The 15,843-nt window shown below is 37.1% G+C and overlaps 1 protein-coding gene across 1 annotated transcript in view; it reads left to right on the top strand.

Annotated features, from left to right (window-relative positions):
• KLHL15 (kelch like family member 15) overlaps positions 1 to 15,843 on the top strand; it is a 35,442-nt gene that overhangs the window by 8,335 nt on the left and 11,264 nt on the right. The window contains exon 3 of the mRNA XM_045994868.1: positions 5,691 to 6,402. Coding sequence (XP_045850824.1) covers positions 5,698 to 6,402 — 705 coding nt within the window. The 5' untranslated portion in view covers positions 5,691 to 5,697. The remainder of the gene's footprint in view (positions 1 to 5,690; positions 6,403 to 15,843) is intronic.

The raw sequence follows: 15,843 nt of genomic DNA, 5'->3' as shown, positions 1-15,843 counted from the left end.
ATTAGTTTTAAGAGTCAACTTAGATCAAGTAAATTTGACAAATGCGTTGCTAGGACTTGGGAAATAACTATAGTTTATTTAGTCTGCATGCCTGCCTAAGTGCATTATACCTCTGGAGGAGAATAAGTGAGAGTTTTATGACTAAAAATTTTGAATTCAATCATGTTCAATGTTTTCAGTTTTACAGATGTACACATATAAGACCAAGAAGGTTTGAGTAACTTAAAGTATAGCAATTTCTGTTCTAAAACATATTAGTCAGGGACCTTGATTATAATATGAAGGAAAAACCCACCTAAGGTAGTAAAATTGGAATTCATTCTAAGCATGGAAGGATTTCTTTTAGAATCCGGGGACAGGAATAGAGCTGGGCTTAGCAACGGGAAAAATGAGGGTATTGGGGAGCACTCCCTGTCCTCTTGTTTTAGCTTTATTCTTCTTTCTCAGCTCACAGGCTTTCTCTGATAGTCAGCCAGCATGGCAGGCAGAAGTCAGTGCCCACAGCTGCTCTTTGACATATTCTAGTCCTAGTCATACACAGTCGGTGTGCCTCTCTTTTTCCCTTTTCTAAATTCTTGACAAGAGAGAGTTCATCTTGGTGCCTGTTTCCCACCCCACTCTGACCTTATGTGACCGGACAGGATCACAGGGTGGAAGCCGGCCTACTTGGAGTCCCCCTTAGTGGGCTGGTTGCCCAGAGGAATACGAATGGGTGTTGTATTTTTAGGGTCTTTTGACTCCCAGTTTACCAGTCATTCTCCTTTTCTTTTTTTTTTTCCTTGCTTCTTTGCCCTGTGATGATTCTCCCATAGTAAGTATCTGGAACCTAGATTGCTGCTTTTGAGAAAGCATGGTTTCTCCTTTTAAAAAAATTTTTTTTTAATTCAAGTACCATTAATATACAGGCTTATATTGGTTTCAGGTATACAATATAGTGATTGAACAATTTTATACATTTCTCAGTGTTCATCAAGAGAAGTGTACTCTTAATCCTCTTTATTTCACCCATTCCCCCACTGGCTTCCCCTCTGGCAACCACCAGTTTGTTCTCTGTATTTAAGAGTCTGTTGTCTCTTTTTTCCTTGTTCATTTGTTTTTAAAATTCTGCATATTAGTGAAATCATATGATATCTGTCTTTCTGACTTACTTAGCATTATACCCTCTAGGTCCATCCATCTTGTTGCAAATGGCAAGATTTCTTTTTTTTTTCTTTTTTGTGGCTGAGTAGTATTCCCTGTGTGTGATATATATATATGTATAACTCCACATTCTTTATCCATTCATCAGTCAGTAGACACTTAGGTTGCTTCCATATTTTGGCTATTGCAGATTGGTACAGCCATTGTGCAAAACAATATGGAGGTTTCGCAAAAAATTAAAAATAGAATTACCATATGACCCAGTAATTCCACTTCTGGGTATTTACCCAAAGAAAACTGAAAGCATGAATTCAAAAAGATCTATGTACTTCTATGTTTACTGCAGCATAGTATCTCCTTTTAAAAATTTCCTTTAGATGGGGCATCTGGGTGGCTCAGTGGGTTAAAGCCTCTGCCTTCGGCTCGGGTCATGATCCCAGAGTCCTGGGATCGAGCCCCGCATTGGGCTCTCTGCTCAGCGGGAGGCCTGCTTCTTCCTCTCTCTCTGTCTGCCTCTCTGCCTGCTTGTGATCTCTGTCTGTCAAATAAATAAATAAATCTTTAAAAAAAAATTTCCTTTAGATGGAACCTTTTTCAGAAAGGTGAATGATAGCTATTTGAGACCTAATCTGATAGTGACAGCTGTTGGATAGAGAGGGTTACTTTGACAAGGAGTGAAATATATGGTATTTTAGGCACTATCAAAATAACAGATTAATAAAAGACAAAGTAGTCTACTCTCAAGTATATGAATGCTAATGTCCGGTCTTATACTGCTGAATCTTCATTAAATGTGACCAATATCTTGACTGATGTCAGAGTGCTAATTGGTGATCCTGAGAAAGATAATGAAATATCAGATATTTTATGGGTTTAACTTACTGTGTTTTTTAATTCCAGTTATTCTGAAAGTTGATCATTTGTGTGATGTGGGTAGTCTTCTATTAACCATAATGTTTGATTATTCAGATACCACACTGTATGATGTTCCTTTTGTTCCCAGTGTTCAGTTGTGTACATATGCCTCATATCACTTGGAAAATTCTAAGCTCTAATTCTAATTTGACCTTTAAAAATAATTCAGGAAAAAAATCCTAGTAGCTTACTTTAATCTTGAATGTATTAGTAAAGTTGTTCTGCCAAGCATTGCTTACGGAGTCTAAAATATTTTATATCTCTTTTCCAAATGATAAACAGCCCTCTTGTGTTCTGCCTTTCCAAAATGAAAGTATAGCTTTTGGATTAATGGAGTACTAATAAAAAAAAAAACCTTGATAATAATTTCACCTTATGCATACTTTGCTGTCTTAGGTAAGTAAACATACTATGTCATTTAATCAGTAATACTTGAAGGTAAGTTAGGGACAAACTGGGACGAGAGCACCTACGATGCCTCTTGGTAAGATGGGGAATACGGAAGAAAGAACTGATTGGGAGAGGGTAGAATTATGACTCTTTTTAGACATGATGATTTTGTGATCCCAGTGGGGCACCCAGGAGTATCTAGCGGACCATTCACCACTGGGACAGAGGTGGTCAAGGTGTGGGTAGAGGTAGGTAATAGGAGAAACCGTGGGTTTAAATGAAGTCATTTGAGGAGACACAGTGTTTAGATGAGAAGAGAAAAGGTCTGAGAACAGAAGTCTGGGGGGACACCAGTGTTCATTCCAGAAACATGAGCCCAGGGAGGAGATTCAGAAGTAAGCAGCCCAGGAATAGGAAGACAATTGGGGAAATAGTATCATGAAATAGAGCAAGTGATGAACCAAGGGAGGAAGTCATACTGCAGAAGGATTCTGAGAAATAGGGGCTAGTATATAATCATTGGATTTGGCAATTAAAGGGTTTTTTTTTAAACCTTTAATTTTTAAAATGAAATTTCAATTTTTAAAATGAGATTTTAGAAATGAAATTTCAAAAACCACAGTACACTTTTGTGGCAGAGAGATTAGAAAACACAGTTTAGCAAAAGGGAAAAAATTAGAACTGCTTGATATTCTACCATCCCGAGATAACCATTTTTAACATTGTGTTCTATTATCCTTTCAGACATTTTTCTTGCTGACTAACAAAGGATTTTTTTAAAGATTTTATTTATTTATTTGATACAGAGAGATCACAAGTAGGCAGAGAGGCAGGCAGAGAGAGGAAGGGAAGCAGACTCCTGCTGAGCAAAGAGCCTAATGCGGGGCTCAGTCCCAGGACCCTGAGATCATGACCTGAGCTGAAGGCAGAGGCTTTAACCCACTGAGCCACCTAGGCCCTCCAGAATTTTTTTTTTAATTAAAATCACTTTTTTTTAAAACAAGATTTTATTTATTTATTTGACAGAGATCACAAGTAGGCAGAGAGGCAGGCAGAGAGAGAGGAGGAAGCAGGCTCCCCACCGAGCAGAGAACCTATCGTGGGGCTGGATCCCAGGACTCTGGGATCATGACCTGAGCCGAAGGCAGAGGCTTTAATCCACTGAGCCACCCAGGCGCCCCCCCCAGGATTTTTTTTAAAGATGACTTTAGATTGGGATAACTGCTGAATCAATGGGTTAATAGGTCAAGAAATTAAACATAGGGTGTCACAGATAACATATTGATGAAACAAAGTAGAAAAATAAAGTGATAGCCTACTCACTGGGGTGGAGAAGTAGTGCTTTTAGCATGGCCATGGAAGCTGCCTTTTCACTGCCACATGGAAGGGCTCTGCCAAATCCAGGGTGCGTGAGGGATTCCCAGAAGCCTACCACAATGCCTGGCACACATGGAGGCGCTCTTGTGGCAAGTAAAGGAGGAGGTATTGGTGATAGAGTGGGGAGACCGGAAAGGAAAGCACTTGGGAGATTGGGTCTGACACTAGAAAGTCTAAGCTGGAGAAGGACGGAAGGTAAAGTTTGGGATTGATAGGCCAAGTGAAAAGAGAGATGAAGGTTAAGCCAGAGTGAAAAGTTGACAGTTGAGATTTTAGATGGCAACCGGTTTTAGATTGTGGTGCGTTCTAGCAGGTAGGGGAGCATGATTTTAAAATGGAATAAGGGGGGAGGTTGTAGGAGTTGAGGTGGCCAGGGAAGTTGGACTTTGTGGGTTTTGTACAAGTGATCTTAATGTGAGCATTGAAAAGGTGGAGAACAGGAGCCTTAGCCGGATGCCAAGGTTGTCCATGAACATGGGGGCGAGAGTCATTGGTGAGGATGTGGGTATGTGATCAGTGACAAGGAGCAGTAGAAGATGGATTTTTATCTGAGCGAAAGGCCATATTTTAGAAAAAGGACAGTGGAAACCTAAAAGAAGGCTTAGAAGGTAGGCTTAATAAGCTACAGAAGAGTATTTTTTTTGTATGTTTAAATCAGACTGTGGAGAAAACTTTGCGATCAGCAGGAGCTGGTAGGGGAGTTTGTTTACTCTGAACCAAGGTTCCACAGGGCACAGACGAAAGGGTAGGGAGGGAATTCGGGATGGGAGGAGGCCCCGGAGCTGTAAAGGATGAGAGGAGAAGATAAGTGGCCCTTGGCCTGGCCAGCAGGGTGGAAAGGAGAGTAGTTGTGTGAAAAGGAGAAAATTACTTTGCTTCAGAAACAGCCTAATAAACTCAATTAGTTTATTCTGCCTAGAACTAATTATCATTCCACTCTCTTGGCTTCATTTCTCTGATATGCAAAAATGTGCTTTCATTCCTTTCAAAAATTTACATATTTATATTTTAAATATATAAATAACATGTGATCATTGTTTTTTTAGAATAAGGTTAATGAGGTAAGTAAAAAAGAGAAGGGGGTAAATCTCATTTTCTTGAAATCTTACTACCCAGGGATATCATTTTGGTATCTGTTCCTCCAGACGTTTTCTCATCTCAGCATGCATGTGCATATTTCATTTTGGAAAATACACCAAGTAAACTGCAGTTGTCTGCTTCATTGTTTTTTCATGTAACAATACCTAATAAATATCCTTTGTCAGAATAGGTAGATTTCCGCCATCGTTTTTAGTTGTTACAGTACTCCATTAGAGAACTACACCACATTTACTTAATATACTCTGTTGTTGGGCTTTTGAATATTTTCCAGTTTTTTATTATAAGTAAGGCTAGAAAGAAAAATCTTGTGTGTCCAGTTTGGCGTATTTATCTGATTATTTCCTTTGGGTAAGTTCCTAGGTTTTTTCAAGGTCAACAGTGGTACTTTTTGGTGTGATTTCTTTTTTGTTGCTTTTTCTCATAATTTAGCATTTGGCTGACATCTTTTTTGTGTTGATAGTTTTGGGGAATAGTGAAATATATTCGGTGAACAGTGTAAAATCAGTGGGCTAGGCATATATTATTTGTATGTTAACAACTTACCATCATTTGCTAGATATGTAATAAGACTTTTTCCCCAGGTAGGGAAGCCAAAAACATTAGCCTGTAAACCTTTAGGTTGTCTTCTCCCAAAGGGCTTGTACATTTAAGACTTAGGCAGTGGAATTGAGATAATTATGAAAAATTGTTTAAGCTCTTAAGTTAATAATGTCTTCAGAATGCATGGAAATGATTAACACAGTTTTCTTTGATTACCTTTTTTCCAGGTGATTCATGGCAGGGGACGTGGAAGGATTCTGTTCCTCCATCCATGACACCAGTGTCTCTGCTGGGTTCAGAGCACTGTATGAGGAGGGATTGCTTCTTGATGTCACTCTGGTTATTGAAGATCATCAGTTCCAGGCCCATAAAGCACTCTTGGCCACCCAGAGTGATTACTTCAGAATTATGTTTACTGCAGACATGAGGGAGCGAGATCAGGACAAAATTCATTTAAAAGGTCTAACTGCTACTGGTTTCAGCCACGTCCTTCAATTTATGTATTATGGAACTATAGAACTGAGTATGAATACTGTTCATGAGATCCTTCAGGCTGCCATGTATGTTCAACTTATAGAAGTGGTGAAGTTCTGCTGCTCTTTTCTATTAGCAAAAATCTGCTTAGAAAATTGTGCAGAAATTATGAGACTCTTAGATGATTTTGGTGTAAACATCGAGGGAGTCAGGGAGAAGTTGGACGCCTTTCTGCTAGACAACTTTGTGCCACTCATGTCCAGACCTGACTTCCTGTCTTATCTGAGCTTTGAGAAGCTCATGTCTTATTTGGATAATGATCATCTGAGCAGGTTCCCAGAGATAGAGCTGTACGAGGCTGTGCAGTCTTGGCTGCGGCATGATAGAAGACGCTGGAGACATACCGATACCATCATTCAGAACATCAGGTTTTGTTTGATGACCCCATCCAGTGTTTTTGAGAAGGTTAGTGCATTTGAAAGCAACAGACAGGACTCACCGTTTAGTTGAGGCAGTATGTCTTTATAGGTAAGATTGCCAGGCTTGGTCAGGAGCTAAGAAGAATAGTTTATAAGGATAGTTAGTGGGTAAGCAGTCTAATGTGTTGTAGCTTGTACATTTAGGTTTTTAAAAACACATTTTGTGGGGGAAAGAAGAACCAGGTAGGTAGTAGAGTAGTTTTGTTTAAAATTACTTGTAAAGTTGAAGCATAATTTTTTAATCCAAAATATTCCAAGTTTGCTTTAGCTTTTCTTTCTTTTCACAAAGTAATTAAATCTGAACTGGGTCAGGTTAGCTCTGTTTAAAAAAATTAATTTAAGTAATACATGCAGAAATTAGAGTTGAGAAGAGTTTTTGTAGTTTTGAGTGATGTACATTAATGCAGTTTTGTATTCCTCTAAAATGTAGTGAGTAAACATAAAGTGGTTCTTGAAAAGCAGTAGGCCCTAGTGGTGATGCTTCCCTACCCTTACCTAGTTGTTTCTTCCCTACTCTTGAAGTAGTTCTGTTTTTCCCGTTTCACTATGAATACTAACTAAATTTAACCGCGAAAACATGTTTATGTCTAAAACCATTGTTTTGGCATTTCTAACTAAATAGACTATAAATCCTCTGTCGACGTTGATCAAATAGCCTTGTGCACATTTTACCATGTAATAGTTCTGTTGTTTGAAAAATAGTCTTTCTCCAAAAGAGCCTTGGCCTTTTTGCACGCAAGCATCTTTCATTTTTATATCAGAGTCTCACTTATGATCCTTTCTTGCCAAAAAGAGAGAAAGCAGTTTCAATAATTGCTTAACTTAATTGGTTTCTAATCAGACGGTTACCTCTGGGGCTGTTTACCTCTTGCATCTTTTCCTCTTTCTAGAAAGCACACTTAAAGCTTTGGTTCAACGCCCTTCATGTTAAATAGTTCTTTAGCTTTAGTTACCACACATGGTGATAAAAATATAATATTTGCAAAGGAGGGTTGTTTACACCGTTTGAAAAATAAACAGATTTGCCCTTTCTGATAACACTCAGCAGCCTGGCATGTCCCCCCCCCCCCGAAATGCTGTGAAATATCATTAACTTATACTTTTAATAGAGAACCCAACTTTATGGGATTTTATCTTTATTCTCAGAATGCACTCAATCTGGCAGAAATAATTGAAACTAAAGAATACATTGCTTCATTACTTTTTGTTGGGTGATAATTGGCCCCACGTCAACTATGTAAATCATTTGTCTCTGATAACGATTTTTTTCCTTACTATTGTTTTTATTGTTTTCTTTCTCTGGGGAATCCTGTTTTGTCTTTATGCACTAAATGCAAATGCTCTCCCGCTGCTTAAACAAAATCCTCCAACTTTAGTCTAGATGGAAGTACTGGTGAAATAAGAAATAAAATTTCTCCTTCTGTGGGACAATATGATGGATAATTGCTAGCAGTAAATGATTTTTAATTGCTGAGTGCTGAGCCTTTTTATGTTCTAATTACCAGTTCAAGGTGGTCAGTAGTGACAGTGGCTGAAATGAAAGTTAATACCATCGGGTAGTTTTGTAAATTATATGAAACATCTGTTGTACCTTCTGATGGATTTTGTTTGCTTCTGTAGCATAGGATGTGATTATTCACCACTGGCCCAGTATTGGGTAGATCTCCTCCAGAATAAAAATGTTAAAGCTTCCTTCTTGAGTTAATTTTTTAGGAAAACTTAAGGCCCTGGCCAAAGAGGGATCTTTGTTTTTTTTGTAATATAGTAGAAATCTTTTAGTTTTATTTTCGTAATACTGGTAAGATAAATGGAAAGTAGTCAGTGATTCTTGTCTTAGTGATGTATGAAAGTTACTGCTTATCATAGTAATCTGTGGCTTTCTCTTTTATTTCCAATGGAGTTTAACATACATTGTTATATTAGTTTCAGGAGGAATGTATGGCTTTCTGAATGTTGAGAAACATTTTTGAGAGCTTATCTCTAGAAATAAAACTTCATAAACCAAACTGAGATGGAAAATTGGGAAATAAGAATTTGAACTATTTTGCACCATACTATTTTGAGCTCCCTTGAAAATAGGGCCCATCCATTTTTCCTTTACTTGGTATGCTGCAGGTCTCAAACAAAGCCATTTTAATATCCATTATATATGCACACTGCCAGAAAGGGCACAGAAATAAAGACATGTTACATCTGTGCTGGTCCTTTTTTAGTATGAGAATCTACATGGGGAAAAGCGTAGGCAGTTTTGATTTGTGGTTTTATCATGTTTGCTGAAATTTAGAAAAACTCAATATTGATAGGCACATTTTATTTTTAGCTTTAAATTATTAAAAACTTCCTATGACTTTCTAAACATAAAAAAATGTCTGAAAGAATAGTGGAATGATCACCCATAAACATATCCTTTCGGTTAATATTGTTATCATCTTGCCACATTGGCTTTAGCTGTGTAAAACCATTTCAGAGAATGTTGTAGACATTATGACACTTCATCCCTAACTGCTTGAGCGAGCAGCTCATCTCCCAAGAGTGAGGAAATTCGACATAACCATAATACCATTGTTGAAATTAACAATAATTCCTTAATGTCATGTAATAGGCTCTTCATTTTTTGATTTTTCTCACTTGTCCCCTAAATGTCTTTTTTTTTAAGGATTTAATCAAGGTTCACACAGCATATTGGATTGTTATGTCTCCCTTTGAATCTGGAACTGTCTCTCCTTTTTCTTAGTTTATGATGAGGATGTTCAAACATGAAAATATGGAAGAATAGTATAACCTAACTCTATAGTTGTCACCTAGATTCAAGAACTGCCCTACCCAAGTTCAGTGCCATTTCACTTAGGTTAATCAACAATAATATCATCTGATAGCTAGTCCATATTCAAATTTTCCCATTTCTTAAAATGCCCTAGAATTTAGTCGTTATTTATGTATTGCTTTTGATTATCACATCTGTCTAATCTTAATCTAAAACAGTCCCGCACTTTTTTTTTATTCTTGAGAAAGGTCAGATCTCTGATTGTCTTAGTGTGTCCCACATTCTGGATTTATCAGATTATTTCTTTGTGTTGGTGTTAACTTAGTTCCTCTTTTCCTTATGTGTCCTGTTAACACATCTACTTTTCAGCATTGTGTTTTTTCAGGAACAGTTACAGGGAAATATTGTTGTAATGCCAAAGAAGTCTTGGCACTTAGCAGCTCTAATCAAACTTAGAATTTATGATTTTTTTTTTGGTCTTAGGAGGCTAAGTAGCCTTATCCTATGACTAAGATAATCAAGAATTTTATTCACAGTATTGTTAGATTTCTTTTAGATTCTTAAAATTTCCCTCCTTTAAAAAAAATGGAGAGCCTTTCCATTCAGTTTGATGGGATTAAAACTAGCTGAAGTCAAGATTAAAAGATTACTCTCTAAAAAAAAATTAGTATATAGCTATGACTCTAGAACTCTGCTGTTCAGTAAGGTTACTGCTAGTGGCTACTGAATACTTGAGATGTGGCAAGTCTGAATTGAGATTTTAACAATTAGGATGACAAAAAGGGTGTCATTACTCATTTTTATATTGATCATAACTTGAAATGATATTTTGGGTATACTGGGTTAAATGAAACACATTATTAAATCAACTTCAGTTGCCTCATTAGTGTAGTAGGCAGCGTGTCAGTCTCATAAAATCAACCTCACCTTTTTACTCCCTTAAACGCGGCTACCAGAAAGTGTACAATTAATCAGTGGCTCACATTTGTGGCTCTTTATATTTCTGTTGCACAGCGCTGCTCTAGAAGTTCAGGGAGTGAGTCGTTCACATTAGAAACTCTCTGAATGTGCATATGGTAAACAGTCTTTCTCACATATTAGACCCTTTTCCTGGTTTCTCAGCCTTTGAAGATGTTCTGCACACTCTACTGTCAAATGAGCTTACCTACCTACCTATTCTGTAGCGCGGCTGATGAGGTTACCTTGAGTGTAGCATCTCTTTGTCAGGATCCCGACCCTGGCCTTAGGAAAATAAAAAGCAAGTGAACAAAGCTTGGTGGAAGGAACCTGTGTGGACTTTAATTCTTTCTTTGGTAGTAACGAACACATCTGAGCAGAAGCTTCATAGTAAGGGAACGGGGCATTCCACTTCTCATCAGGGAATAGCCCTCTTTTGTTGCGGGGACCTGAGTCTTGTCCTCCGGCTATGCTGAAATCTTTGAGTTTCTGTTTCTGTTTCTGTAGTATCTTTCTCCCTTATCCTCTACTTTTCTCCCCAGCTGAAAACAGACGGTCTTACATTGTACTGAGTACTCTGTGGGACCATCACCAAAGAGATCGTGGCTTCCAGATTTCCTCACAGAGTTCCTTAGAAGCCACAGGGTTAAGTGCATGCTTCTGCACCTCGCGGTCCTCTCCCTCCCTGCTCTAGCAGCCATCGTAGGAAGCCCTTGGACCGGGAAGCGAGCAGACCTGGGTTCCACTCTGAACAAGTGCCACTTGTTCTGGGATAAGATTCCTAACCTTTCTGAGCCTGTTTTTTTAATCTGTAAAAGGGAACTAACCTGTAGACTCAACCTTTGTGTAGAGCTTTTGAGGCACAATCTGACATATATAAGTTGTTCTGGCCCAGCTTGGGTCGTTTAGAAGTTGTTACATAGTCATGAAAATTCCAGTTTGTTTGCATGAACAAAATACAGCCAGAGAAATTTAATGGCACTGAAAAAAGTACAAGGTGTGGGAAAACTTCGAGATGTGCAAGGCCAGTTCAGGAGATTTCGATGTATTATCAAAGAAAACTAAAAATAAATTTTAAGGATCTTGTCCTTTTAATATAGTTGCTGAAGGGGTCTTAGGATTCCTTTTATCTCTAGTGGATTTTTTAAAAGATTTTATTTATTTTACAGAGAGAACGAGTAGAGGCAGTGGGAGCAGGGAGCCCGATGCTCAGCTCAATCCCAGGACCCTGGGATCATGACCTGAGCCAAAGGCAGATGCTTAACTGACTGAGCCACCCAGGTCCCCTCTGTAGTGGGTGTTTAAAATAGACTTCATTTTCAGTTTTTACTGACATAAATGTCTGTGGCGTTTTTGTTTTTTGTGTTTTTGTTTTTTGTGTTTTACTAGCTCTGAGGGTCTTTGTGTCTGTTAACAGGGATAAGGCCTGACATTTGTCATTTTGAATTTCAGTGATGGGAAGATTTAAATAGTTTAAACCTTGCTTTCTTTGGTCTTTCGGATTTTAAAAAACAATTACTGCTTTATTGAAAACATTTTGTGAAGTAAATGTGTATTTGGCAAAATGCTATTGTACTTTTTTTGTATAGAAAAGATCTTTTTAGCAAAATTGTTAAATTATTCATTAAAATACCCATATGTTGATTCTTTAGTACAGTGACATTTTAATATTTTTTTGAACCTAGGGCATCTTCAATATCATAAATATGCATAAGGTAAGAGTGTGCCAATGATTCCCCTTAGAAATTGTATTAATCATAATCATAAAATCTTCCAGTTTTTCAAAAGGAAGGAAAATCTTTCAGTCCTGTAAAGATTAAAAATAACACATTTGTTCAGCTTATAATTAGGCTTTTACAGTTGGTTTTTCACTGGCTGTTCAGTAAGGGAGCAGATTATAAAGATGTATTCTGCTTTATTCTTAATGTTTTATAAACTAGCTTGTGATAGTCAGGTTCCCTAGTGTGCTTTTTTCCTCATATATTAAGCGTAATTCATCATATGGCCCCAAATTTGGGTTTATGTAACTTTTAAAGAGCAAATCTAATGTTTTAGTGAGAAAAAAGTTCTCTTTTACTGAGAATATATTTGGATTTAACAAACTGTCTGCATTTTATGAAAGCTTGTTATAGAAACTTTTACAACTTTGAGATAATTTTGATAGTCTGCTAAAAAAAACCAGCTTCATTATTAGTAAAAATTAATCCTAGGATCAGAATAAAAATGCTACAGAAGAACTTCCTAATACCTTTTTTTAAAAAGGTTTTAACTTAAGGTGCAGAATTTGTGGCTTTAAAAGCTACATGTTAAAATGGGGGTAAGGTGTCTGGTACTCACCTTGAAAGGGAAAGAATTCAAGGATTATAAATTAAGTGTCCCAGTGTACCTTGGATACTGAAGAATGTTAGTAGCCCTCAGAACTGGTCTTCACAAAACACTGATAATCTTCCAAATATTTTCTCTGTTAGCTTAGTTGATGTCGATAGCATTAACAGTGGACTGTGTGACATAAGTAAATGGATTGTCCTTAGTGTCACACTTGGATGGTGTGATATTCCAGTTACTTGAGGTGCAGATCACTTGTAATGACACTGTATGGGTACGGTTGCATCTGTGTAAAGTGTAGGTGCTATATGCCCTCCACAGTTCCTTTACTTAGATACTGTGACATGTTTTGACTAATCTAACGCTTGAGTGATCCAAAATTTCTGTCCAGCAGCCAGACCATTACCTGTAGTGTTACCACAGTTCAGCGGAAAATTCAAAGTTTATTTCTAATAACTTCAGCCACAGCCAGACAAATCTAGAGGAGAAAACAGAAATTTGCTTCCCACCCTCATTGAAGTACATGAGAAATGTAAGCAGTGCTTTATTTGACAATACAAATGTTTGTTTGTTCGTTTTTCCAAAGCCAGTAACCTAGATTTCAAATGTGAAATTTGGTTAGGGTTCCTCATAAGTTTGAGTTGTTTTTGAAGAAGTTTAAAATCCCTTTTGTATATTAAATAGTACTTACACAGCTATAAACTTGAAATTGTTTAAACTGACAGTCAGCTAGCTCACTTGCCCCTTGGAGTGAAAGCACAGAGATGAGCGGGTTTTCTGGTAGAAACTAGGTCATTAGGTTAAGCAGACTTTCACCGTTCACTTAGTGTCTTTTTCTGTATCCGTCTCCTTTTTGCCTACCCTTCCTCCCCAGCCCCGTGGACTTGGATGATTGTAATTAACATGGGCAGAGATCTTAAAAAATCACCCAAGGTGTTTTTCTCCTCAAGTCTTAAGCCCTTTATGTAGGGGAGTAGAGTGCTCTTATTTTCTACCTTTGACTTGCATTCATCCCAGGTTCGTAGGTTCCTGGAGGGTGCGTAATTCACGGTGTGGACTGCTGTTAGATTCCCCTGGGAGAGAGACTTTGGTAGGGGTGTATGAAGCAGGCAGGAACCTAGTGAAAACAGGAGTTTACAAATTCAGTCTTGCTGATTTTCCTTTTAAATAAAATAAATGGCTGATGAAAACAAAATCCTAGAATTGGAAATTAGCCATGCAGGAAGAGATGGAGTACAGACAGCTATATTGACTTGTAGAAGGAGAAAGTTTTTTTAATGAACGGAAGAAAAAGGAGGGAGAGAAACCAAATGATAAGCAGAAATCAAACAAGATCAGAGAAGTTAGAAAATGGAGATGAGATTAGCAGCAGGAGAGGAACAAGGGCAAATACTAAGATTTTAGGCCTTAAAGTTTTAATTCTCAGATTTAATATTTACTCAGAAAATGTTACATGTGTCATGGGTAAGCCTTACTCATTCAGAAGTTAGCTTTAGGATTAAACCTTTTTGGCTTTCCTTCTGTTTTACCATATTTTTAAATAAAATTACAGTATTTACATCGTTGAAAATATTTCCATAAATAGGAAGAACTTTAGAATTTAGTTGTACTATCTAAATATAACTATAATGAAATAATACAGTGCACTTAAGGGGCTTTCTGGAAGTCATTTTCTACCTTTTAGGCTTGTGCACACTTATTTAATTTCTAGTGGTGTTCTATGACTTGGCTGAAATTGGAAGGAAATTAGACTTTCTGAGCATACTTATTTTTGAACTACATATTTTTCACTCTAGAAAATTGAAGGGATAGACCACTAACCAAATGATGCTGAAACTTGTATTAGGTGGAGTATTGTGTTGAGGAAAGGCCTCTTCCTCACCCCCCAGTTATGCTGGTTTCTTGACTTTGGAAGTTCTGTTCGGTTGCCTGCTTGAAGAAGAGTTAGGTAAATCCTTACTAAAATTTGTCTTTACTGCTTGGTATTTGACTGCAATTACAGTATTATGAGAGGATTTGTGCTTAGCAGGAACTGATTTTTTTTATAGCCTTATCCTTGGTCGTTAACTCGGTTTTTCAGGACAAAGGGATTAATTAAAGGTATTTTACACCTAGCTTTTTTGGTGATGATTTTAACATAAATCAGTATAAGCTTCAGTTCTGAGCATGATTTTATAAAGAGACTTCTCATACTAGGGTAGATGTTTTTGTAATGCAGCACATAAAGACTGCTCCACGTTTTGTTGAATATCAAAATAATACTAAATGTAGCTGTGGTTCCCAGAGGTATAATTTGTTTTAGTAACTGCTTTGTTTCTGGATATTTCTTTTGAACAGATTGAATTATGGAGAGGGGATGATAAAACTGATAGCCAGGCCTGTCTTCCTTCCACATGACACCTTATACTCATCATTCTGAAAATTAGGTTAACATTTTGGGATATAGGAAGGGCCTTAGGTGTCTTCATGCAACTGATTCTTTTTATAAGGAGGAAATATCTAAACCAGAGGCTTGTCCATAATCACAGTGACTTGGGGACGGTGTCAAGCCTAAGATCTGGGATCTTTAGTTCGGGGATTATTCCGGTCCCCAGTGGCACTTCCCACCCCCCACTGATGGATAAACTAGTGAAAGGCGTGAGGTTTTGTTTAAGTATATTGGGCATTTAAAAAAAACATTTTGAAAGGTGAAATAGCTGATAATATCTTAAATTGGCTGGCTGAAGGCCTAAAATAATTTTAGACTGTAACCAGCTATTTTTTCTTAAATATTTTATTTTTCAGTAATTTCTCCACTCAATGTGGGGCTGGAACTTATGACTCTGAGATCAAGAGTCACATGCTCTACTGGCTGAGCCAGTTTTAGTAGATTTTTTAAATTGCAGATTTTTAATCAAATAAAAGTAGTAAGCTCTGTGGAAATGGCTGTTTTAGTTACATCGTCAGTTCTGTTTTCATTCTCAAAATTCTCAAAATATACGAATTACCTTTACAAGTTAAAAATTCTATGAATGGATGATGTAACATTTTGACAGCGGAGGGAGAAACATGGAATTTTTGACCAGTGGTAATAGCTAGCTATTATTTCTTCACCTGAATATATATTTATAGGAACCACATTCCAATTTAATAATTTCTCACATTTTCTCCTTTATATGCACATACACAATTACATTAAAAGAAGATCAGAGGAAGAAATGGCCAATTTAGGATTTTCAGATCACTGTTTTTGAGAGGTAACAAATTTAATTTTGTATTCAGCATAAGAGAAGATGCTTTTTTGTAATACGGTTTTTAAGTGTCAGAGTAAGAAAAGTAATATTGAATATATTCTAAGTATTAAGATAGCTTTTTTAGTCCTATGAAAGGATAAGGAAAGTT

Source organism: Meles meles, chromosome X (assembly GCF_922984935.1).
Source record: "Meles meles chromosome X, mMelMel3.1 paternal haplotype, whole genome shotgun sequence".
Lineage (NCBI taxonomy): Eukaryota > Metazoa > Chordata > Mammalia > Carnivora > Mustelidae > Meles > Meles meles.
Note: the sequence above shows the minus strand (reverse complement) of the source record. Positions and strands in the feature narration are given on the sequence as shown.